The following is a 25,594-nucleotide window of genomic DNA, read 5'->3' as shown; positions in this document are numbered from 1 at the left end:
ATGTTTTTATTTTCACTATTAATCAATTTAATGCATATTTGCTGAAGCATTAATTTCTATGAAACATATACACTCCATATTAAATATCATAACTGTTTTCAATATTGATAATCAGAAATGTTTCTTAAGCAGCAAATCAGCATATTATAATTATTTCTGAAGGATCATGTGACACTGAAGTAATTATGCTGAAAATTCAGCTTTGCATTACAGGAATAAATGACATTTTACAGTATATTCAAATAGGAACCAGTTATTTTAATTTGCAATAAAATTTCACAATATTACTATTTGTTTTTTGATCACATAAATGCAGCCTTGATGAGCAGAAGATACTTTATTAGGTGAGTAACATGTAGACACGCAAGAACAAATTCCCTTATTGATGAGCAAGAGATTTTCTCGTAGATCTAGTTACTACAGTTCTATTTATAGCCAGTTTCCGCTTCTTAAAATAGCATTCATCACTTGTGTGGCCCATTTATATTAACATCAGGTCCAAAACCAGTTATGAGTCATGAAAACTGGCTTAACAGTCAAACAAAAAAAAAAACAATTGCTCATGTCTTTATATGTATTCCACAGATATGAGAGAGCCGGTGTTCGAGTACGACAGACCTCCAGTGTATCACCCACCGCAGAAGAAGTACCTCACGGACAGCCTCTCAGATACTTGGACCGCTACAGAGATGGAGCCGATAAAACCTACGGCATTTATTAAACACATGCGTGTATTATGTTCACTGTACAACTGAAACAGCAGGGCTTTTGTTTGTAATAAACTAAATGTTATCAGCTGTGTTGTGATCTGTTTTAAAGGTGCGTTTGCAAAATTTTGTGGGCAAAAAAAATGTCTGTTTATAGTGAAGCACAGTTCAAACAGCAGCTTGGGGAATCTGTGTGAACAACTTGACCTCATCTCAGAATTTAGAATTTTTTACTCTCAGTACACAAAATTTTTTTTAATTGTAAGATGTAAACTCAAAAATCTTTTTTTTTTTCTCTTGCAATACAGATGTTTTTCTTGGAATTCTGACTGTTTTTTAATAATTTTATAATTGTGACATTTTCTCACAATTTGGAATTTTTTCTTGCAATTCTGTGAAAATTTGAATTTTGAAACATTTCTCACAGTTAATGTCACAATTTTAGATTTTTTTTTCTTCTAAGAATTTGGACTTTGCATCTTGCAAATGTTTTTTTTTTTTTTCCACCACAGATTTTCTAATTGCAGCTTTTTAATAATTTTGAAAAAAAAAAAAAAAAAAAGAATTATAAGGTATAAACTTATTTATATCAGAGTTTCTGATATATTCTGAAAATTCAGAGTTTATATCTCGCAATTCTGTTCCTTTTGCATTAATTACTGCCTCAATTCGGCGTGGCATGGAAGTGATCAGTTTGTGGCACTGCTGAGGTGGTATAGAAGCCCAGGTTTCTTTGACAGTGGCCTTCAGCTCATCTGCATTTTTGGTCTCTTGTTTCTCATTGATTCTCTATGGGGTTCAGGTCTGGTGAGTTTGCTGGCCAGTCAAGCACACCAACACCATGGTCATTTAACCAACTTTTGGTGCTTTTGACAGTGTGGGCAGGTGCCAAATCCTGCTGGAAAATGAAATCAGCATCTTTAAAAAGCTGGTCAGCAGAAGGAAGCATGAAGTGCTCTGAAATTTCTTGGTAAACAGGTGCAGTGACTTTGGTTTTCAAAAAACACAATGGACCAACACCAGCAGATGACATTGCACCCCAAATCATCACAGACTGTGGAAACTTAACACTGGACTTCAAGCAACTTGGCCTATGAGCTTCTCCACCCTTCCTCCAGACTCTAGGACCTTGGTTTCCAAATGAAATACAAAACTTGCTCTCATCTGAAAAGAGGACTTTGGACCACTGGGCAACAGTCCAGTTCTTCTTCTCCTTATCCCAGGTAAGACGCCTCTGACGTTGTCTGTGGTTCAGGAGTGGCTTAACAAGAGGAATACGACAACTGTAGCCAAATTGTGTGTGGTGGCTCTTGATGCCTTGACCCCAGCCTCAGTCCATTCCTTGTGAAGTTCACCCAAATTCTTGAATCGATTTTGCTTGACAATCCTCATAAAGCTGCGGTTCTCTCGGTTGGTTGTGCATCTTTTTCTTCCACACTTTTTCCTTCCACTCAACTTTCTGTTAACATGCTTGGATACAGCACTCTGTGAACAGCCAGCTTCTTTGGCAATGAATGTTTGTGGCTTACCCTCCTTGTGAAGGGTGTCAATGATTGTCTTCTGGACAACTGTCAGATCAGCAGTCTTCCCCATGATTGTGTAGCCTAGTGAACCAAACTGAGAGACCATTTTGAAGGCTCAGGAAACCTTTGCAGGTGTTTTGAGTTGATTAGCTGATTGGCATGTCACCATATTCTAATTTGTTGAGAGTGAATTGGTGGGTTTTTGTTAAATGTGAGCCAAAATCATCACAATTAAAAGAACCAAAGACTTAAACTACTTCAGTCTGTGTGCATTGAATTTATTTAATACACGAGTTTCACAATTTGAGTTGAATTACTGAAATAAATGAACTTTTCCACGACATTCTAATTTATTGAGATGCACCTGTATATATAAAGAAACTCGCACAACTTTGCATGAAATTGAATGATCGCATGAACATATGTACTAAAAATATACATTGTCGGTTGAAATACTTTTTATATTAAAATTTAAACCTTAACAATTTTAATAGATTTAAACTATGTACGGACACTTAACATGTACTTTCTCACACCTTCCAGTATTTGAGTGGTAACCACACCCATATGATTTACATTTGAATAATCAAGTAGCTACTGTTATTACAAAATTTCAAGACCGCCCATTCTTAGCAATATTAAAAAAAAAGAAGCACAACACCAAAAGCTTATTTGTCCCAATTTAGCTGATGTCCCACTTTTGCTGAATTCATCCCTATATATTTGTAGAGTAAATTACAACAGCTTTGAACGCAGCTCAACCAATCAAAATCAACGACTGGAACTATCTGTTTTATACTATTTGTTTTACATGACTGGTACAGGACGCCCTCCAACAACAGCACACACATCTGGGCTCAGTTCTGGGGGTTTTAAATGCCAGTATTGCCGGTTAGTGCTAAGGCATAACAATCGGGAACAAAGGTTTCTTTCATATGTTTTCTGTACAGCACAATATTCCACCAGCAGAACACAGCTGGGCTCCATCCTGAGTGTTTAAAATTTTCAGGTGTCCGGTCAACGAACATGAGTGTGGCTCACAAACAAAGACTATAGAACAGCCAATATGTGTCACTCGTTGTCAATCACAGGAAGCCCCGCCTTCTGAATGAAATAGCCAATCGCTAATCGGTAAAGTCATTGCAGCTGCCATTAGAAGTCCCGGTTGCTATAGAAACAGTCAGCTTTCTGAGATGTGCGCTCAAGACTGCGCATGAGTGTATTATTTATTATGTAAAAATATTTTCAATGTGGATTCAAGCTATTTCACAAAGACAAGTTTATTCTTGCAAAAACAACACGTTAACAGGAAGCGACTAATGTAAACTATTTGGATAACGACTGGTCCAACTTCATCGTTTCACATTATATCAGTAGCACTTAGGAGAAATGCAAGTAATTGTTGAAAGTCCATGTCCTGACATCACAGCTAAATTCATTAACAAGATTCTTTACTGATACAATCTGTACTTGGTAAACAAATGCATGAACCATAAAATCCAGCACAGCTTTCTTTTAAAAGAACAGTCCTCAAATGACATGAAACGTGCCTCAAGCCCGTCATATCATTCCACTTGATTTATTCTCTGGAAATGAAAAGATGATGTTTAGAAGAAACCCCCAGTTGCTCTTATTATACAATGAAACTGAAGAACTACAACAATGCACAAGAAAGCATCGTAGATCTTATCCATATCATTTGTGCACTATTTCCAGATGTCATATGATAGTTTTGTGAGAATAACACATCCAAATTTTCAATCATTATTTGTAATTTTTCATTGTATTAAGAAGAGCAGCAAGTACATTTAGCCAAATATTATCTTTTTATGTTCCACAGAGGGGGAAAAAAAAAAGGTGTGCGAGATCATTTTTGGTTGTTTTTAATGGCATCAACAGATACGCTCTTGGCAGCGCTTCTCAGGACCAGGCTATTTTCAGCATCTCATCCACATCCAGAACTTTTTCCCTGGGTTTTCCCAGGGATTTGCCTCTTTTCTGCTCCTCTGCATTAATTTTCTCCCACTGTGAAAAAAGCACCGTTCTCACACCTGTTGACACACATGACCCAATGATAAACTTTTGTTTTCACTTCAAAATCTGATGTATTTATTTATTATTATTTTTTTCTTTTAAGAATCAGCTTACAATCTTGGAACAAAAAAACATTTTAAATGACAAAACCTGGCTTTTATTAATCAGTCATCATAAGTTTTATTCCAAACTTCCTCTGACTGTGATTCAAACCCAGTAACGTAATAATCCCTCGCTGAGCCATAAAAATGATGCAACAGTAGAGCAACATGCATGTGCAAAATCAGCAGAATTAATGCTTTTGGCCAAACCTAGTGAACGTTCATCACAGGCAGCATTATAATGAATCACAGATGCATGCCTCAACCTGAAAGTTATTCCAAGGTAGAGTAGCTAGTATAACAATGCTTCTTTCTAATAACCTCTTTGGATCAAAATACACATATCCTTCACATAAAAGACAATCCCAGAATGCATTGCAGTGAGCTCAGAGAAAAAGATGCATACAAACCGGAGGATGAAATAAATATCAATAAACATCTGTGAGATTTTGCCTGGAGAGCAGCCTTGGTGTGTAATTATAATTTGTATAATTATAATCTACAGCTGAATAATAGCCTATTTTAAATTAATGTAAGAATGCCTTTACTCGACATTACGTGACATTCTAAAATAATAAAAACATTCAAATTTAAATTTAAATTTTTAAAAAATACAATTTGTATTAACGTATAATGTATTATTTTATTTTTATGAATTAATATTAATGCCATATTAAATAAAGATTAATATTAAAATCTACAATTTGTGTTAATGAAAATGTATTAAATTAATTATTATTATTAATTAACTAAAATTATTCATTTATTTATTAATGTAAACACTGGCCATTTTACTGCCATGTTAAAATAATAAAAACATTAACATTTAAATATGAACAATGTATAATTTCTATGAAATTGTTGAAAGTAAACATAATTTAACATTTTAAACATAAAAATGTTGAAATTAAAATTAAAAAACCCTATGATATATATTAATGCCTTGTGATATTTTTCTTGCAATATTTCTTCAGGCCTTCACACAACATTATGTCTTTAATCTCCAATGTCAAAATTTCAGATCATGTCAGAGCATTTTCCTCACAAAACATGATGATTGTTTCTTACGTTACCAACCTTTCTCAAAATCTTGTATTTTTTGGTAACTGATTATTGTAATGTGGCACTACAATGCCATCATATATATCTGATACTGATACTATTTTTTTTTAAACTTAGGAACTTAATCCAATTAAAATTGACTATTGTACCCTATAGGCAGATAAAAAGCATTAAACATGCTTATGGCACACTCCATCAGCAGCGATGAGTCTTGTCAGGAGCCTCATTTGTATGCTGACGTTGCTCTTAATCAGTCATATATCAGTCAGCTCTTAATTTAGTCAGGACTCTGCGGTCTCTGAGTTTTGGTATCTAGCGCAACTGACCTCGTGTTTGCAGAAGGGCAGTGATCGCTTGAGCGCCCGCTTTGTTGACTGACAGATCCAGCTTGCCCGCCTCCATATCCTGAATCAAAGCACGTGCCGTATCAAAACTGTCGTTCATGGTGGTTGCAATCACACCAGTTGGTCCACGTTTGACCCAGCCGCTGCAGTACAGACCTGCCCACACATCAACACAGACAATTACAATTATAAATGGGGGAAGGAAAGAATGTTTTTGAAATGTAAACTCTCTTTCATCTTCAGTACCCAGAAAGCTCTGAACCTCCAGTTGACCTATTGGTAAGCCCCTCCCCTCGAACGTAGTCTAGCCAATGGCAGTCGAGTATCAGTTGCACGGGGAGCGGAACTCGGACATCTTTAGGTTTCAGCGCATAGAGAAACATTGGAAGATCTGAAGCTTGCATCGGATTTATGGGGTTTATGCTTCAAAAATGGAAAAACTATGTGTCTGGGGTACTTGTAACACTGATTCAAGGTATCCTGAGAGGATGGGCAATATAATTTATTTTATTACATTTCCTGAATCCAGACAAAACAGAGCAAAATGTCCTTAAGTATTCACCCCAATACAAATGAAGACAAAAACGTTCATTTTCTGGTTTTCATACACTCATTAAGTTACAATTTCCATCTGCTCAAGCAGAACGTTAATGTTATCTTGTGCTTTAGCAAGGTATCTCTGGCTAAAACTAGCTAACGTTAAAGTTAGTGAGTCCATGCTAACGTACAACCTAAATAGCGGACTGTTCTCGCGTCTTGTACAGTGTAGGTCAAAAACACATAAACGAAGATCTACATTTCAGTGCCTCTCCATATTAAACTGGTTAAATGTGCATTCATTTAATCATACCCTGCGATACATAAACAGTGTTGATCCTGCATGTTGTCATCCGCGATCGTGATGACCGACCGTAATATGAGACTTCTCCCTCTTGTAAACCCTCCTTCGAGTTACCCACCGTATTTATTTTTAAATATTTCATAAATCTCTCCATGGAATATTTAATTCCCATTTGGTGGCCTTCTGTGTCCAAAATTGTGCAAAAACATCTTGTGACAAGGTTTTCACACTGTAGCTGTCATTGTAAGACAGTGAGCAACTCCGTTTGTTTGTCCGAGGGAGCAACAGTAATTACCCTAGATCGTCCCTCGAGTAGGGCTTACGTTTAAGGTCCTTGGGGTCAGATAGACCCCAAACTTTTAGAGCGATTGCATAAGGAAATATACATTTTTTATATGACAAACTATATATCATTTTTTTATTTTTTTATTTCTCAACTATACATTTATGCTGCGTTTTTGTGGATATTTGATACTTTTTTACCCATTTACTGCACAATTACTCAACTACGCCATAAATTGGCTTATGAAAAAAAATTTTTTTATGAAAAAATCACTTAAATTATGACCTAAATTAAAAATAAATGGTTTCTAGATATTGGTCCATGTGTTAGGGATAGAATACTGCCATCTGCAGGTTAGAATAAAAACTTTAGGAATTACAGTTAAAGAAAAAAAGTGTAATGATGACTCATTCATTTTCAGTTCAGTTTCAAGTCAATTTTTCTTCATGTTTCAGCTTCTCCTTGCAACTTTATGATATATTTTTTGTGAAAATATATTTAAAAATTCTAAAATATATTAAAAATCCATATTTTTGTCAAAGGTTAGAATTTGTTGTTGTTGTCTGGTCTTTTGAATGGTCTGCTTTTGCAAAATATGTTACATAAATTTGCAGAAATGTCTCTCTCTCTGTGTGTGTGTGTGTGTGTGTGTGTGTGTGTGTGTGTGTGTTAAGTCTACCCCCTCACATTGTTATGCATTTATGTTCTGTGCATTTTATTTGCCAAAATCTAAAAAATGCCCTGGACACCTATGTCACACCTGTGTGTAACTCTGTGTAACTGTGTGTGTGTGTGTGTGTGTGTGTGTGTGTGTGTGTGTAACTGTGTGTGAGTGAACATGCTTGTTCCATGTTGCATTTGTGCTCTAGTACCAGTCCTTCATTTATGAGTGGAAATTTTCAGATTTATGTGAAATTTGTTGATTTTATATGCCAATTTCTATAAAAATGCACTCTATTGCAGTCACACACAAAGGGACCGGGCTTACCGATAGGTCAATTGCTCCCCGAGCACCACAGCAAAAATGACTGCCCACTGCTCCGTGTGTGTGTGTGTGTGTGTGTGTGTGTGTGTGCACTTGGATGGGACAAATGGTCACATAATTTTATATAGATATATTTGTTAATACAGCTAGGCCAAAAAAAACCCACCAGAAACACCAGGAGATATTCTTACATTATTAGTACAAAAGCTTTCCCATGAAAAGACCACTGAATATAGTTTCCCACAAACTGACAGACATCTGTTCTTGTATTTAGCACTTTATTTTCCACTTATTTAAAAGAAATTGATTTTACCGATTTTATTTTATTATTATTTTAAAATTGTTTATATTTTGAGCTGGGCAATAAAATAATTAACATTTTTTACATATGTATATATGTGTGTGTGTGTGTGTGTGTATGTATGTATATATACACACACATGCACACACACAAACACGCATAAATGACAAAATGCAGAGTAAATCTCAAACAACCAAACACCTGATATTCGTGTGAAATCATTAAAATCATTCTATTTTAAATGTCAGGGGAAAATAAAGTGCTAAGTATAAGAACAGACAACAGTCTGTCAAATAAATGCACACTGCCTTTTCCTATAGTAATTATACTTGTCAAAAAACATTTTGTGGTCGGCTGATTACCATTTTGAACGTGAGGGACAAAAAACCATAAAATATGCAACTATCAGTTAGAACTATAAAAGCCTCCTGTCCTGCTGTAAGGCAATTAAATGAAACTCATCCATAAACATTCTTGTTTCTTCTCCTCTGATTTCTGGTTTTGAGCCCCGCCGGTGGATGAAAACACATTTTTCACCCCTCTGACCTGCTGTGTCCTGCACTCTTCCCATCTCATTAGGCACGATGGCTCTTCGGGGGTCAAAGGGCACAGCGGGGTCGATGGGAATGCTTTTATAGCCGATACTGCTGATGATCAGGCCACAATCTACAACCTCCAGCTGACCGGTGGGCTCTGCACGTGCACTCTCGCCCAAACCCTGATACACAACACAGAGACCACACAGACTTCACACCCGGCCCAAAACACCCTCACAAACACATCACATTACATACAGACATGACAGAGAGAGGAAATATAGCTTGATTAATAAATATTAGAGGATGAGCAAAGCAATATTACTGTGGACTGGACTATATATTGATTATTTATAATATTTACACAAGGATATTGATGGTAATATAAAATTAAAAAACACTGTTAATATCAAAATGTGATTTAAATTTATGTGTTTCTAAAGCCCATTTCAGCTTGTTTGTTCTGCTTTCGCTTATTGTTTTGCAACGCTTCTATGATGTAAGATAACACAAATCATTGTTTTGAGTTGGTTCATTTCAAAGAATCAGTTGAACCGGTTTGCAAAATGTTCTGAAGTTGGGGAAAAAAATTTCCATCGAGCTCTCTATTTCAATTGATTCAAAACACACAGTATACAGTATATTCTATAAACAAGCTTTGTTGTTGCAACCTCATGCTGTGCAACAATGCTGACATTTCTGATGTTAAATAAATTCTTTGTTGAATAAGATAAAATTATTGTTATCAAAGATACTTTTTGGAATCTATTTATGTATGTATGTATGTATTTATATTTTATTGACCTTGAGAGAGAGAGATGATCTGATATATACAGTATATATACTGTATGATCTGAAACTATGGTGCCAATGATTTCATTTATCTGGAAAATTTGTATTGTGATTGATGAAAATGAATAATGTGGATGGATCACTCACATTAAGACTACAAATTTGTATTAGTTGAAATCAGGAATAAATAAAATTGAGATTTATACATTATCTGAAAGCTGAATAAATTAGCTTTCCATTGATGTATGGTTTGTTGGGATTGGACAATATTTGGCAATACTTGAAAATCTGGAATCTGAGGGTGCAAAAAAATCTAAATATTGAGAAAATCGCCTTTAAATTTGTCCAAATTAAGTTCTTAGCAATGCATATTACTAATCAAATGAAGTTTTGATATATTTACAGTAGGAAATTTACTAAATATCTTCATGGAACATGATCTTTACTTAATGTCCTAATGATTTTTTAGCATAAAAGAAAAATGGATAATTTTGACCCACACAATATATTTTTGGCTATTGCTACAAATATACCCCAGAGACTTAAGACTGGTTTTGTGATTCAGGGTCACATATGAATCCAACTAACTCTGTAGTAATCATTTCTGTACAATTAGCAAAACACTTTCCTAAACCACAAACTTAAAAAACAAAACAGAAAGCTGGTTTGTTATCAAGCAAGAGTGATCACGATCAGTGGCAAACTAAACATGCTTCTCTATCAGGACTTTCCAGATTTAAAATGGAGCTAAAAATGCAGTCTTGTTGTGCAATGACCTCTCAAAACAAAGAACTCCAAAAACATTAAGAGCTCAGATTACTGAAACAACTGTGTGGCAGAGCCAGTCCTGCTGGTTCAACTCATTGTTTAATTCACATTCATTATGGTCACATTTAATAATGTGTTTTAGAAATATATACATCCAAACAGACGGGGAGGTTTATTGGCTAGAGATTTGTTCAGGATCTGAAATCAGGATTTATGAGGTCAAATCTGTTTAGAATAAGAGCCCCAATTTGTTCCAAGTCCAAACCAAATCAGCTGGTTTACATAAAACACTTTTCACAGTCTATTTATGCAAATCAGAAACAACATATGAAACCAATGATTTTGTCCATCTGGAATACTTGCTTCGATCTCTGAGGCACTTAAAAGAAATAGTGTGGATGAATTGCTCGCATTAAGTCGACAAACTTTCATTACCCTTGATCTCTTAAAGAATAATCTTAACAAACGTTGACAAAATGTAATTTATTCCTGTGATCAAAGCTGAATTTTTAGCATCATTACTTCAGTCTTCACTGTCATATGAGCCTTGATTAGAAATAATAATGTTTTGTAACAGTATAAATGTTTTAATGTAATTGTTGGTTGATCAATTTAATGCATTTTTGCTGAATAAGACTAACAATTTACTGACCCTAAACTTTTGAATGGTAGTGTATACTGTGAAAGTGTTAAGATACAATTATGAACCTGGACAACAAAACCAGTCATAAGGGTCATTTTTTTTAACCCTAACCCATTTGTTTTGTTTTGTTTTTTCATTTTTTCAGATCTATACATTATCTGAAAGCTGAATAAATAAGCTTTCCATTAATGTATGGTTATGATAGGACAATATTTGGCAGAGATACAACTATTTGAAAATCTGGAATCTGAGGGGGCACAAAAATCTAAATATTGAGAAAATTGCCTTTAAAGTTGTCCAAATTAAGTTCTTAGCAATGCATATTACTTATCAAAAATGAAGTTTTGATATATTTTTAAATAAGAGTAGAGTAGATTCTATATAGTATGAATGTAATTTGGATGTACTACATTCCCTATGTTGTCATTTACACGTGACCAACCAGCATCAGTTGCATCACATCATTGCCATTCATAAATCATCTCCCGTGGCCTCATGGGATAGTAAAGTGTTCATCACGTGCACACTTCAGAAACACTCCGGTAGTAGCATGTCATCCAGGTACTTTTTTCCCTACTCTTTTATGAGTACTGTGAATTTTGACACACTTCTTTTGTCGCATGCTATTTTTTGCCTACCATAAAGTAGGGAAGTATTCGATTTCAGATGCAGCCATGGTTCTTATTCTGTTTTGCATGTTTACCTCAAGCTTATTAAGAGCCAATCGGAATCCAGTAGCTCTTTTCCCATCAGCCCCTGCGAGAACCTCCACAGGACTGCGAAAGAAGCGGAAGCCCCAGCATTTCTCAGCTTTATTGTCTCCGCCTTCCTTTACGGCTTTCATCATTAACTCTGTCAGTCTTTTTCTTGGCCGGGGAAGATCTAATGAACACACACACACACACACATCTTAATGCTCTGCCATGCTAAGGTGATTTGGAAACTTAATGAGGAATGCAAAGGGAAAGTGAAGTTACTTTATATACCAGAAGGAATGTTAAGACCTATTCAAAGACTTAGACTGTGAATTTACCCAGAAAATCAGGTTCATAAATACAGAAATGCATATATAATAGTAACTATAATAAATCAATTTTACTATAGTAAATAAAAATATTTACGTAATCTGTTCAATCTGGCATAAGACTGAGAGTAAAATATGCCAGATTGAACAGATTACATAAATCTTTTGTTCATCAGTCAGTAAAATGAATTAATCAGAATAGGGGGTCTAAGTAGACAGCAAGATTCTGAGGAATGGAAAGTACTTAAGCTTTTTGCATTGCAGATGGATGTGTACCAATGTGTACTTTTGTGTGCGTGTACTGTATACTGCTGTGAATTAACGTTAGACAGTAAACGCTATGGGATGCGAGACAATTTTTGGAAGAAATAAAGATAAAGTGAATTGAAATTGAAAATTGAAAACTCATTGTATGGAGAAAGTTTTTACAGCTGGCTGCTGTTTATTGACAATGATTTGAAAAGGAATATGTTTGAAGTCAAAAGGAAGGAATTGTAAGAACAATTTTTAAGTTTATACTTTCACAAATGAACAAAGTTGGATAAAAGTGTGTAAAAGTTTGGGATCAGTCTCTTTTGCTCACCAAGGATTTATTTGATGAAAGAGTAATATTGTGAAATAATGCAATTAATTATCTATTTGAATATTTTTAAAATGTCATTTATTCCTGAGACGCAAAAACAGGCTGCCAACTCTCACCACAATTCCACAAGTGAAGCACAAGCTGATTTTCTCACGCTGGAGATTCAGAACAATCATGTTTAATCAAAGTTGTAATTTACTCCCACACAAGCTAGTCGTCAGTCAGTCAGTCTCTCTCTCTTTCTTCTCGCACCGTGTGAATGCAGGAGGCTGTGTGCCATGGTTAGGGGCGCTCTGGCTGGTTTGATGATAAAATCACTGTAGAAATGTCTGGACGTGCTCAGTAATTGCCAGTAAATGTTTTCTGAAGAAACAGACCAGGAATTTTTCTTTAGAAATAGCTCAGCTAAACAGACCTAATTTATATTAACTCTGGACATTATTTTGACTTTTGAGTGGTGCTGCACAATTCCAGATCAAACAATCTAGCGAGATAAAATACTATTTAAAAGTTTTAGACTGATTTTTAAATGTTTTTGAAAGAAGTCTCTGTTGCAGACCAAGGCTGAATTTATTTGATAATAAATGCAGTAAAAACAGAAATATTCTCAAATATTAAAATATCTATTTGAATACATTTTACAATGTAATTTATTCCTGTGATCAAAGCTGAATTTTCAGCATCATTACTCCAGTCTTCAGTGTCACATGATCCTTCAGACATTTCTGATTATTAGCAATGTTGAAAACAGTAGTGTACCATTTTTATAGGATTCATTGATGAACAGAAAGTTCAAAAGAACTGCATTTATCTAAAATAGAAAGCTTTTGTAATGATACTGAAAATTGCTAAGACCAACACAGGAATAAACTGCATTTTAAAATATATTCAAACGGAAAACAGTTATTTAAAGCAAAATTTTCACACAATATTTCTGCTTTTTGCTGTATTTTATAGGTTGTTTTCTAAAGTATGAGGGACAGAAAAGAAAAGGACACTTATCTTGCTAGTAAACTGTACAGCCCCCAAATGCACCCTGTATTTTTTTTTTTCTTTCAGTTTTGTATTTCTAGGTATTTTAGGAACGGATCACGTCTCAGATTGACCATCTCTCTAATTTCCAGAAGAGATAAACAAAATAGTCCTATTCCCTGCAGCCTTAGACACTCATTCTGAAACCTTTCACTTGCAATTAAACAATATAATTATACATCATATGTCATGAGTGTTTTCCATTAGTCAACCAACAGGTTCTTTCACTTTATTTTCCAAATTCACAATTGTCACTCAAATGGTTTCCATTCACTTTGAGGGAGTGAAGCAAGAGAGTCATATCTTGAAGGTACATGTGATTTGAAGAGGTCCTGAGTTTTTTCATTTTCTTTCAATTAGGTTTCGGATTTCTTAAGATTCAGGAGGTGCATAAACTCAAGATTAATGAGGCCTATGATCAATTAGTTACACAATCTGTGCCAACTGAAACAAAACTTGGTGAAAAGACTGAATCCCATATTTGTTAACAATATTGCATAATGAGAAATTTATAAGCAATTTTTTGCAGCCGGTCATTTTTACACTTCAGGTGTAACAAGGTGGAACAGGAAATCGCAAAAAAAGCACAAAAATTATACAATTATTTGTGAAGTGACTAAGTTTTAGTCCAACGCAATAACATTAACTAGCATTTTTAGGGAGAAAACACAACACAATATTTTTGAGGAAACCATGATACACTGTTTGATCAATAAAAAGTTCAAAAGAATGGCATTTACTTGAAATACAAATCTTTTGTAACATTAGAAATGTCTTTACTGACGCTTTTGATCAATTTAATGCATCCTTGCAGCATAAAAATATAAATTTCTAAAAAAATTAAATAAAATAAAAAAAATTATAAACTAATTTACTCATTATAAACTAATTTACAGTAACCATTACAAAAAAACAGCAACATAATTTCTAAATCTAGTGTGAAAGATTCACAGAAAGTATTTTGAATTATGTTTGAAACTAACAGGAAAAACAAAACTTTTGAGTTTGTATAACATTTTGAAGTTTTGAGTAAAAGAGCCCAAACATGTGTTGATGTTTTCTTTGAAATGTCACACATTCATCTAGTCTGGATGCAGCTGATGAACAACAGACATGCATTTGTTCTTATATAGTTTCTGAAAGGACAGAGGCCTTGAGTTGGTTTCAGTAAAGATGAAAGGGGTAATAGAGAAGGAGAGAAAACATCAGCTCAAATGAAAAACATAATTTAAAGATCATTTAATGAATTTATTTGAGTTCATTGCCATATCAGCTTCAAAAGCACCTTAACTCCAGATGCTGGAAATATCCAAAAAAGAAGTGAATTCATTTGTCAGACCCTTTGATCTGGAAATCAAGAACTGCCAGACAGGAATTGTTTCACACAGTTAGTCAATGTGACTTATTCAATTTCATTATATTAAACATTGCAAGGCTTTAATAGTAGTTTTATGCTTTTATTTCTGGAGCTCAAGCATCATTCCCGATATGTACAGAGCTGCATTAATCTCTTAATTAACTCTAGGTTTAACTGATGAAAGTCAGGGGTTTGGCTTGACATGAGGGTTATTTTTATGTAAATAAACCCTTTGATTTGAATGAATTTACCTTTCAAAGCTTCTGCGATGCCCTCAAAGTCAGTGGGCAGCATGTCAGCCCTGGTGTTTGGCAGATTGACCATCTCTCTGAGTTCCTGAAGAGATAAACAAAAATAAACAATCCTGTTCCCTCACACATTCATTTCAAAGCTTTCACTTGCAAAGTTAATAAAAAGTTCATGAGGGTTTTTCCATTATGCAATACAGTGTTTTTCCTCCTGCAATTCGATCAACAGGTTCTTCTGCTTTATTTTCCAAATTCACAGCTGTCACTCAAATGGTTTTCATTCACTTCGAGGGAGTGAAGCAAGAGAGTCATACCTTGATGGTACATGCGATTTGAAGAGGTCCTCGTCGGCCTACGATCAAAACCCTTCGCACTTTACTGCCTGCCAATGCTTCTAGTGCATTGTGGGTAATATCAGTTTCCTGAAAGAAGGCAGTAGAGTAAACTAAAATTATCAAAATCAAGACAGGAAAGGGAAGTTTACTGAGGAAAAACTTTCCCAAGTCATTACAGAAATGTATCTGATGTTATCAGCTCATGTGCAACAAACAATGTTCACCCAGAAACTAAAGTTTGCTGGAAATGTCCTTACCCTCAGGCCATCGAGCTTGTTTGTTCACTGGGCAGATTTGGAGAAATGTAGCATTACATCTCATGGATCCTCTGCAGTGAATGGGTGCCATCAGAATGAGAGTCCAAACAGCTGATAAAAACATCACAATAATCCACACCACTCCAGTCCATCAGTTAACATCTTGTGAAGCTGAAAACCTATCATTGAGATGTTTTGAACCTCAAACCATCGCTTCCGGCTAAAATATGAGTCTTCTATCCGTAATATTACTTCCTCCAGAGAAAAGGTCATCTTGTTTGAATCAGGAGAGAAATCGGCACAGATCATCCAGTCTGATAATGGATGAAGCGTTATTATGAACTTGATTTTGGCCAGAAGCAACAGTTTGAAGTTAAAAACGTCTTGATAGATTTGTTTCTTACAAACATACAGCTTTTGTCTTCTCAGGATGTTAACTGATGGACTGGAGTGGTGTGGATTATTGTGATGTTTTTATCAACTGTTTGGACTCTCATTCTGACGGCACCCATTCACTGCAGAGGATCCATTGATGAGCAAGAGATGAATGCTACATTTCTCCAAATCTGATGAAGAAACAAGCAAGATTGATTCATGAGTTAAATCATTCCCTAAACTTCAAACCGATTACAATCTGGTACTTTTGCATATATCATAAATCTCTCAGACCTTCAGCATTTCTACAGGTGCCAGAAGTATTCGGGCAACATCCAGAGCCACATTTCCCTGTCCTAGAATCACAGCCGTCTCACAACTGAGATCTGGATGCAGCTGCAGGTCAAAGGAAATAACAAAGGAGTTTAGGGGTTATTAAACACCAAAACGTCTGGAGGAATTCAAAAGAAATGGCACCTCCTTATTACTGGGCAGTCCGTTGTACCATCCGACAAAGTCTTTAGCTGAGAAAACACCAGGTACATCTTCACCTGGAATTCCCATTGACCGATTTCCTTCGGCTCCATAACTCTGAAAGAAGAGATGAAAATTAAATCAAATGATATGGCATGCAGTGATTTAAAGAAGACACCCACTAAAATATGGTTCAGTGGAAAAACATCTCGTCTTTGAACCATATATAACTTCATTGTGTGCAAAAATAGTTCTGAGACTGAAACATTTGTATTATGATGATGCTGAAAACAGCTGAACAGAATGTTTTCAGGTTTCTTTGATTAATTGAAAGTTCAGAAGAACAGCATTTATCTGAAATAGAAATCTTTTTCAGCTTTTGACGAATTTAAAGCATCCTTGCTAAATAAAAGTATACATTTTTATAATTTCTTTGCCAAAAAAAAAGAAGATAATTACTCCAAACTTTTGAATGGTATAGTGTATAATGCTACAAAAGCTTTTTATTTCAGATAAATGCTGATCTTTGGATCTTTCTATTCATCAAAGATTCCTGAAAAACATTTATGCATCCGTTTTAAATATTATTATTATTAATAATAATAACAGTAATAACAATAACAACAACAACAATAATAGTTTGTTGAACAGCAAATCAGCATGTTAGAATTTTCAAAACATTTCCAAACATTCGTTTGCCATTAATTGTAATAATCCAGTGAGATTTGACACAGAGATCTGATCTGATCATCATCAGTCTGTCTGGAGTGACATGAAGAAACAGAACAAACTGAGACAGACTCAATTCAGAAGAACTGTGGCAACGTCTCCAAGATGCTTCAAGAGACCTACCTGCAAAGCTATAGTACTGCTAAAAGTTTTAGGCACTTGTGTAAAATGCTGTAAAATGAGGATGCTGTCAAAAATAATGTCATGAATAGATTTTCTTTATCAATGAACTTCTATTAACTAAATTAAATCAACATTTGGTGTGACCAACTTGTGTGTTTAAAGCAGTGTTTTGCCCTTGGTGCACTTGCGCAGATTCTCAGGTAGCTTTACAGTAGGTTTCTTGAAGCGTCTTGGAGACGTTGCCACAGTTCTTCTGAATTGAGTCTGTCTCAGTTTGTTCTGTTTCTTCATGTCACTCCAGACAGACTGATGATGATCAGATCAGATCTCTGTGATGAGCACTGGCTGTAGTCAAACAAAAATCTCACTGGATTATTACAATTAATGGCAAAATTTTGGAAAAGTTTAGAAATGTAAGAAGATATTTCCTACTGACACACTACAGCAAAAGATAGAAATAACTGACTTTAAACCATTTTTAGCTGGCGAAAAATACTAGTGTTCTATACATATAATATTATATATTAATTTTTGCTATTGTCAATTTTCACTATGCAAAACTGGCACTAGTTGAGTGATTAATCTGGATTCTCTACTGTTGTGTCGTGGTTTGTATCCTCACCAGCACTACAGCGTGGTAAGCTTGTCGTAACTCGTTAATCGTCACATCTTTACCCACATTCACATTGCCATGAAAGCTGCATCGTTCATGCTGGGCCGTCTGAGTGAAAGTGTTAATGACATTCTGGAAAATTAAAATGAGGAATAAAAAAAAAACGTATTATTTTACTAGCACATATTTACAAGTGATTCATGTATAGGAAAAATAAAGCTAATACAAAAACATGCTTAAACTTAAGGAAATCTAACAGTGGAATGGCTTGTTTGTTATCAAGACCGCTGTCTGTGACTCATCATGTTTATCGCATGCATGCGGGAACATCTGAAGAATGCTTTTATATTTGTTAACCAAAGGTGGTTTTTATAAAAATGTTTAAGTATTACAGTTGTTTTAAAGCTAAAAGGCTAAACTATTCAATGTTTGACTCAAATTGAAAGAATAAAGAGTTTAATTTGTATTGGTTTATAGGGATTTTAAGATGTAGCCTAATTAGCGATTTGAATAATTAAGTTACTTATTGAGTATTAGTAAAGTAATTGATATACAATACTGATGATGTAATTAGTAATAGTAATTCACAGTCATCATGAAACAGTGTTTGTAAATTACATACAGTAAATAACAATATATAGTAATAAATGCAACATATTAAACCATGTGCATTTTTAGTAAAACACTGTTTTAATATATGACAACCTTTTTATGGAATTTTACGGAAATAAATCAATTTAGCAGTTCAGTTTTGGCTTTTGAGGTTTAAATCTCTCACAATCACATCATCCCATAATTTTCTCATGAGCACAAATCACAAGACAAGGAAGGATCATGAAAGAATCCACAGTCTTCAGGAAATTCAGTGACCAAATAAGAAGTGTAATAAAATAACCACAGTATTACACTTTTTTGTTCCCAAATGTCCTAAAATACATGCATCGTTTCCCTGTAACCTGAACTTTAACTAGCTCTTGTGAGGAAATGTTGATCTTCTGTTTGTTCAAATTAAAACCTGTTATCCGACACTGAAAGAACAAAGAAAGCCTTCATTTTACTGCCCTATTGTTTAGCTCTGGAAAAACTCACATTAAAAGAAAACTTGAATTACTTTAATATTTGGAAAATATTTTTGTAGAAATCTGATTCAAACTTGCTTAACACTATTCACGATCAGTGTTGGGGATTGTTACTCTTAAAGTAATTACAAAATTGCATTACTATTACAATCTGATACGATACGATACATTACAATATTGCGTTACTCCCTAAAAAAACGTTACTTTTAAATTAAATAAATTAAAAAAATATTGTGACACTTTACTAGTAACTTGGAAAAAAAGTAATCTGATTATGTAGCTTACATGACTTGTAATGTGTTACCCCCAACACTGTTCACGATTTATTTTTTATTAATATACAAATGTTCTGACATATGCATGCATGCATACATTTTGGGGTTTTATTCTTTATTTAAGGAATATTTATCCTTTTATATTCTCTGGTTACTTTATTTTATTGTTCAATAGTGTTGATATTTCTAAAACCAATTAATAGAATGAATATTTATGAATAAATAAACAGATAATGTTAAAAAATAGTTGCTTTTATAATCATATCACTTGCAAAATCATAGCAGATAAATCATGAATAATCAATATACTGATCAGCATTATTCTCTAATCCAATTTACATGCATAATCTGATATGTTGTTTAGTAATACAGGATATTCGTTTAGAAAAAAAAAAAAGAGACCATAACTTGACTTTTGGGGATTTGATTAATAAATTGGTCTCTGCATGACAGACATGAAATATAAGAGAGGCTTGTACTGATGTAAAACTAAGTAAATAGGGTTCATTTTTATTTCATAGTGACTAAACGAAGGCCTGACCTTGACCTCAGGATGATCAGGTGCGACTCCAAACCGCACCAGTCCAAACGGCACCGGCAGCCGCTCGTAAATGTCTACGGCTGCGTCCTGCCGAGCCTGAACAGGATATAATGAAATGAACAATCTAAAACAAACAATGAGTGATTTGTGTAAAAATGCTACTAAACACTGAATCACTGAAAATGATGAGTTTGTCTGTATCCCACAGACACAGAACTAAAGATCAGCATTCAAACCCTCAGGACGGCCTGCAATTTCTGCAAAGCACTTGTGATTCAACCTGTTGTTCCTCTTTCATACTTCAGTGGTTTGACCGAAAGTCTTCAAGTGCCAGAACATTGTGTCCATCTCAAAACCAGCAGCATTGTTAAAGACTGTACCGTGGGAATCAAAGTGAATCTGTAGATGTGGGGTAAAAGTAAACCTCAAGGACAGCAGCTGTAATTTACCTGGACAGCTTTCAAAGAAAATAACTTTCAAGCTCAATGTCATGCAAAGCCTCAGGAAAACTAATAGGTTCATATGCAGTCAGCAAAGTTTGTCAACTTAAAGCGGTCATATGATGCAATTTCAAGTTTTCCTTTCTCTTTGGAGTGTAACAAGCGGTCCTTGCATTTATAAGATCCCTGAAGTTGCAAACACTAAAGTCTCAAACCCAAAGAGATATTCTTTATAAAAGTTAAGACTCTGCCACGCCCCCCTAAAACGGCTAATTTATACACGCCCCCACATGTCTACGTCATAATGTGGAAATATTTGCGTAATGCCGCCCAAATGTTCATGCAAAGAAAGAAGGCGTGGCTTCAGTAACCGCAGTAGTGTTGATGCAGCCATGTCAGGGAGACGCTGTGCAAAATATTTTTCAATCTATTTGCGAAAGCAAAAGCACTTTATTTGGCCTTCCGAAAGTAGATGCTGCTTCTGAATCAGCGACTGTAAGTATGTTTTGTTATTAGTTACAGTATTTGCTATTGACTGTTCAAATGTGGAGTTTTGCGCGCAACGTGTTGTGTGTGTGTGAAAGTGTGTGTGAGGGGAACAGGGTCACATCACAGCGGAGTGTACAGCCCGTCAGAAATCGTCTTAACTGCGGCTTGTGTACTGCAAATACATACGAGCATCATCATTGTGTCTGTCACACGACTCTGTTCCCCTTTCGGGCTTGAACTGATAAACTGACTTGAAAGCTGAAGCTCGCGATTGTGGTAAGGGGTGTTACATTTCCGACGCGTGCTTGTGATGTTCGGCCAATCACAATGCACTGGGTCAGTTGGCCAATCAGAGCAGACTGCACTTGTCGGAAGGAGGGGCTTTGTAGAAAACGGCGCAATTGAGAGAGGCAGGGCATAGAGGACCTACAATAATGTACAGTATTTGAAAAATAATGTGTTTTTTTAACATTAAAGCATGTCAACATATTCTGTTACACCAAAAACACAAAATAATGATCTTTAAAATTGCATTATATGACCCCTTTAATATAACCAAATCAGCTAAAGCTAGATTAAATCTTTCCTGAGAACGTGTTAATGAGGACTGGTGTGCATACCTTCAGGAGCTGTTGTGCCGTGTAAAAACCTGCAGGACCTCCGCCTACGATACACACTCTTGGACCAGATGAGGAAGACAACCCACGCACACCTGATAACATGACAGAGACACAACATGTTTTTATTGACATTATACAACAGAGACTGATTGAGCAATCGCTTTAAACCACACACAGTACTTTCAACACACTGTGAGCTTGATTTGTATGAGACGAAGACAGGATGTTTGGTCTATCTGTCTATTCAGACTTTTTCTCTGAATTCCGACTTGTTTTGCTATTCTGTTTTTTTTTTCCAGAATTTAAAGAAAATATTTTTCCTCTGAATCTCACTTTATAACTCGCAAATTGCAAGTTTATACAATTCTGAGAAAAAAAGTCAGAATCACAAGATCTATCTGTCTATCTATCCATCTATGAAACTAGGGCACAACACATCAAAATCTGATTGATGACCCCTCATAAAATATGTCCATAAAAATTCCATACCCCCAAAAAGCATAAAACAACTTGAAATAAAAATAAACAAAAAAAAAAAAAAAAAGAGGGCTATGTGTTACAGAAAAATGTCATTTCATTTTAATTTATTTAGTTAATATGAATTAATTTAGCAGTTTCTTTATTCATACTTTTTCAAGCCTAAAAACTCTGAAACGAGCATGAACGCACGCACGCACACACACTCACGCAGTTATTTTATGGCTGTGCTAGACAGAGACTCAGAATATCACAGCTCATTTCAAAGGATGTGAAAACAAACATATTTTAAAGACTTCTCTGTTTTACAAAAGATGTAGGTAAGATGTCTGGAGAGAACTGTGGCACAGCATCAGATAAAGATATTGCAGGGTTTTTTGCAACGTAGGCCTCGCAAGAGTAAGCAGGAAATTCTGTGAACTCTGCCACAGTGTCAGGCAAAGTTCAGCAGATGGAAAGTAATATGTTCCCTAAGGGCAGGGGTGCCAAACTCAGTTCCTGGAGGGACGCAGCCCTGCAGAGTTTTGTTCCAACTCAGCTCCAACACAGATACAATATAGTTTTCAAATAAGCCTGAAAGACTTGATTAGTTGGATCAGGTGTGTTTAATTTGGAGCTAAACTCTGCAGAGCTCCGGCCCTCCAGGAACTGAGTTTGACACCCCTGCATCAGGATATTCCAGAGTCTTTTGCAATGTATACCAACGTAGGATTTGCTGTCAACTTTATACCAGTATTCAGAATAAAGTAAATTGTTGTCTCCCCACATAGGTTTTTACTAGTGCTGTCAAACGATTAATGGCGATTAATCGCATCAAAAATAAAAGTTCTTGTTTACATAGTATATGTGTATGTATTGTGTATATTTATTATGTATATATAAACACACACACACATGCATGTATATATATATATTTATGAAAAATGTTATGTTTATATATTCAATATATTTGTAATATCAATTTTATGAATATAAATACATGTAAATATTTTCTGTATGTGTGCATATATATATATATATATATACATACACATACATAAATATACACAGTACACACAAATATATTATGTACACAAAAACTTATTTTGGACACGATTAATCGTGATTAATCGTTTGACTTGTTTTTACTAGCTGGTAATAACATACTAAAATAAACAGACCCGAGAGTTGTTTTAAAAAACAAAAGTGTAGTACTTCTAAATCAAACCACGGAAAATAATGTATGCAAGAATGGTGTAAAACTACTGTTTTATAGTAAAGGTAACAAAAGATCTAACCACACTGTGTGTGAATGTGAATGGAAAACCTCTCAAAGACACAGTAGTGTGTTTAGGCACCAAGCAAAACACACAACTGAACTGGAATTCTAGCGAGGGGGAAAAGTACATATACAGTAACTCATTTATTGCTTTCAAATATGACTTTAAACCTTACCACATGTGAGAAAGGTTTTTTATTCTTTACTAATTCAACCCGGTGGAGAATGCAAATTACATCGGCCCTTACTCGTCTAAAAAATATTATGTCTGTGATCATCAGGCAAGATTTAACATACCATGACCAACTTTTTCGTAACCTATGGAAGCTAGTTTCCATCACTGAACAAAAATAAAAAAGGTAATTGCGAATTTTTATATGTCACAATTCTGACTTTTTTTTTAAAACTTGCAGTTGTGTATGAAGTCAGAATCACAAGATATAAACTATCTCGCTTGTGGTAGAGCTTAAAGCAGCTGTAGATTTTGACAGCCTCATAGAAATACATAAATATAATCTTGCAATACGGACTCAATTCTGACATGAAATTGCAAGTTATAAAGTCAGAGCTGTGTGATATAAACTTGCAATTCTGACTTTTTTTCCTCTCACAATTCTGATATTTTTCTCAAACATCTTAGATATGAACTCACAATTGTAAGAATTTTTATTTATTTTTTCCTCAGAATTGGACTTTATAACTCAGAATTGCAAGTTAAAATACCTCACAATTCATACTTCTCTGGGCCTTGACAGTGTCATTTACTTGGGAGTCACAAACCTCCCGGTTTTCATCCAAAATATCTTAAATTGCGTTTCGAAGAGTGACATTAAGTCATTAATGACTCAGTTTTTAACAATTTTAACAAAAATCATGTTTTTTTCATTGTGCATTCCAATTAATCTCAATCAAACAGCAGTTGGGTTATTTTGATTAGGTAAAAAAAATAAAATACGGAGTTATCTGCTTTTGCAAATAAACTCTTCATATGTTTACATGAAAACGCAGATTCTCTTATGACGTCATGAAGACAAACAAATAGTTAAGCGTCACATAATAAACTCACCGCCTTCAGCTGGAAGACATCGGGCTGCGCGTGACAGGCCGTGGATCTTCATGACAGACCCCCTCACGAGGTTTATCGTAGTCATCATCTTCATCAGATGGCATGCAGTATTAAAACAACAGTCCAAGTCCAACAATGACTCTGTTATGAAGCCAAAAGCTGCTTACTGGGCTTTGATCCCTCAGCGCGTGCTCTTGGGTCACATTCGTGGGCTTGCATTCATGTCTGTGTTCATCTGAACTTCATTAAATAAAACTGAAATAGATCTGTATTAAAGATTTGCATTATGCATTTCTACTGTCTGCTTCAGATCGTACCAATTCTGTTGCACTGGGTGCATTTGGAGTAAACTAAAACTGCCCGGTTTTGAGATGTTGAGTGCACAAATAAAGACTAAAGAAGAAAATCATATTTTGAAGTGTGCATAACAATTATATGAAGAAGCAGTGCAGCAGAGCTGATCTTATAAATGCGACAACACGCTCTTAAACAAAGTATCCGAAATACGGTGCATATGACAAAATATGTCGTGCAAAAATATATGGTGCATAAAAACGCAAAAGTGACCATTTACAAGAAAAACTACAAGTTTAAGGCTATAAGTAAAGTGTCCTTACTTCTGTTCAAGTGTGCATCGCTTAAAGTTCTCCGTGATAAACGAATGCTCCGGTTAAACGTTCCTCCTCGGTGAACGTGCCACTTTCCGCTGTCTTTTGTTGATCCTTTCATGCATAACCGCACTTTATTCCTCGAAGTTTGCGGTTTCACTGCTCATCCGAGTGATTTTATCAGTTTAACCTTGACTGAAGGTCTCAGACTGTGTGCAGATATATTACACACAGCGACAAGGCCATGGACTCATTCACATCAGTAGCCTATCTGATCGTGATTTATGGGGTTTTTGTCTGCTCAGTACAATTATTCTCGTTTTATGTCCTAAAATTATTTAAAAATTACCATATGTGCCAATCAGACTGTGTTTGCCTTGTTAAAAAGAAAAAAGAAAGTGCAGTGAATGTGAATGAGCTGTTGCTCAATTGACTACTATTGCTCAAATATGGATCAATGTCCAGTTTTATTAGACTACTTTGGCTATTTATGGTATGGTGTTGCCGCCATTTTCTTATCGCTATTCCAGTACAACCACAACAAAGTGCATTGTAGCAGTTGAAATGTCAGAAAAATGCTGCATATTTGTTCATGTTTGTGAAAGTAGGTCAATGCAGATAAAGTGGCCCACCATCCACTTTTTGTTAAACATTTAATTTATGTTATTTCA

The 25,594-nt window shown here is 35.1% G+C and overlaps 1 protein-coding gene across 3 annotated transcripts; it reads right to left on the bottom strand.

Annotated features, from left to right (window-relative positions):
• Positions 1 to 2,492: 2,492 nt before the first annotated feature.
• On the bottom strand, positions 2,493 to 25,205 carry LOC131551355 (NADPH:adrenodoxin oxidoreductase, mitochondrial-like). 3 transcript variants are annotated; one of them, XM_058794251.1, is made up of 14 exons: positions 24,933 to 25,205; positions 24,483 to 24,570; positions 24,316 to 24,403; positions 21,515 to 21,606; positions 19,966 to 20,061; positions 18,080 to 18,202; positions 16,609 to 16,722; positions 16,426 to 16,527; positions 15,479 to 15,586; positions 15,168 to 15,252; positions 11,624 to 11,802; positions 8,728 to 8,899; positions 5,754 to 5,927; positions 2,493 to 4,281 (listed from the first exon to the last, which is right to left on the bottom strand). In XM_058794251.1, the coding sequence occupies exons 3-14, from the start codon at positions 24,401 to 24,403 to the stop codon at positions 4,151 to 4,153; spliced, it is 1,464 nt and encodes a 487-aa protein (XP_058650234.1). In that variant the 5' UTR covers positions 24,483 to 24,570; positions 24,933 to 25,205; the 3' UTR covers positions 2,493 to 4,150. The 3 variants fall into 3 exon arrangements, with proteins under 3 accessions (XP_058650234.1, XP_058650233.1, XP_058650232.1); XM_058794250.1 differs by having other exon boundaries at positions 24,316 to 24,570; XM_058794249.1 differs by having other exon boundaries at positions 24,316 to 25,205.
• Positions 25,206 to 25,594: the final 389 nt, after the last annotated feature.

Source organism: Onychostoma macrolepis, chromosome 12 (assembly GCF_012432095.1).
Source record: "Onychostoma macrolepis isolate SWU-2019 chromosome 12, ASM1243209v1, whole genome shotgun sequence".
Taxonomy (NCBI): Eukaryota; Metazoa; Chordata; class Actinopteri; order Cypriniformes; family Cyprinidae; genus Onychostoma; species Onychostoma macrolepis.
Note: the sequence above shows the minus strand (reverse complement) of the source record. Positions and strands in the feature narration are given on the sequence as shown.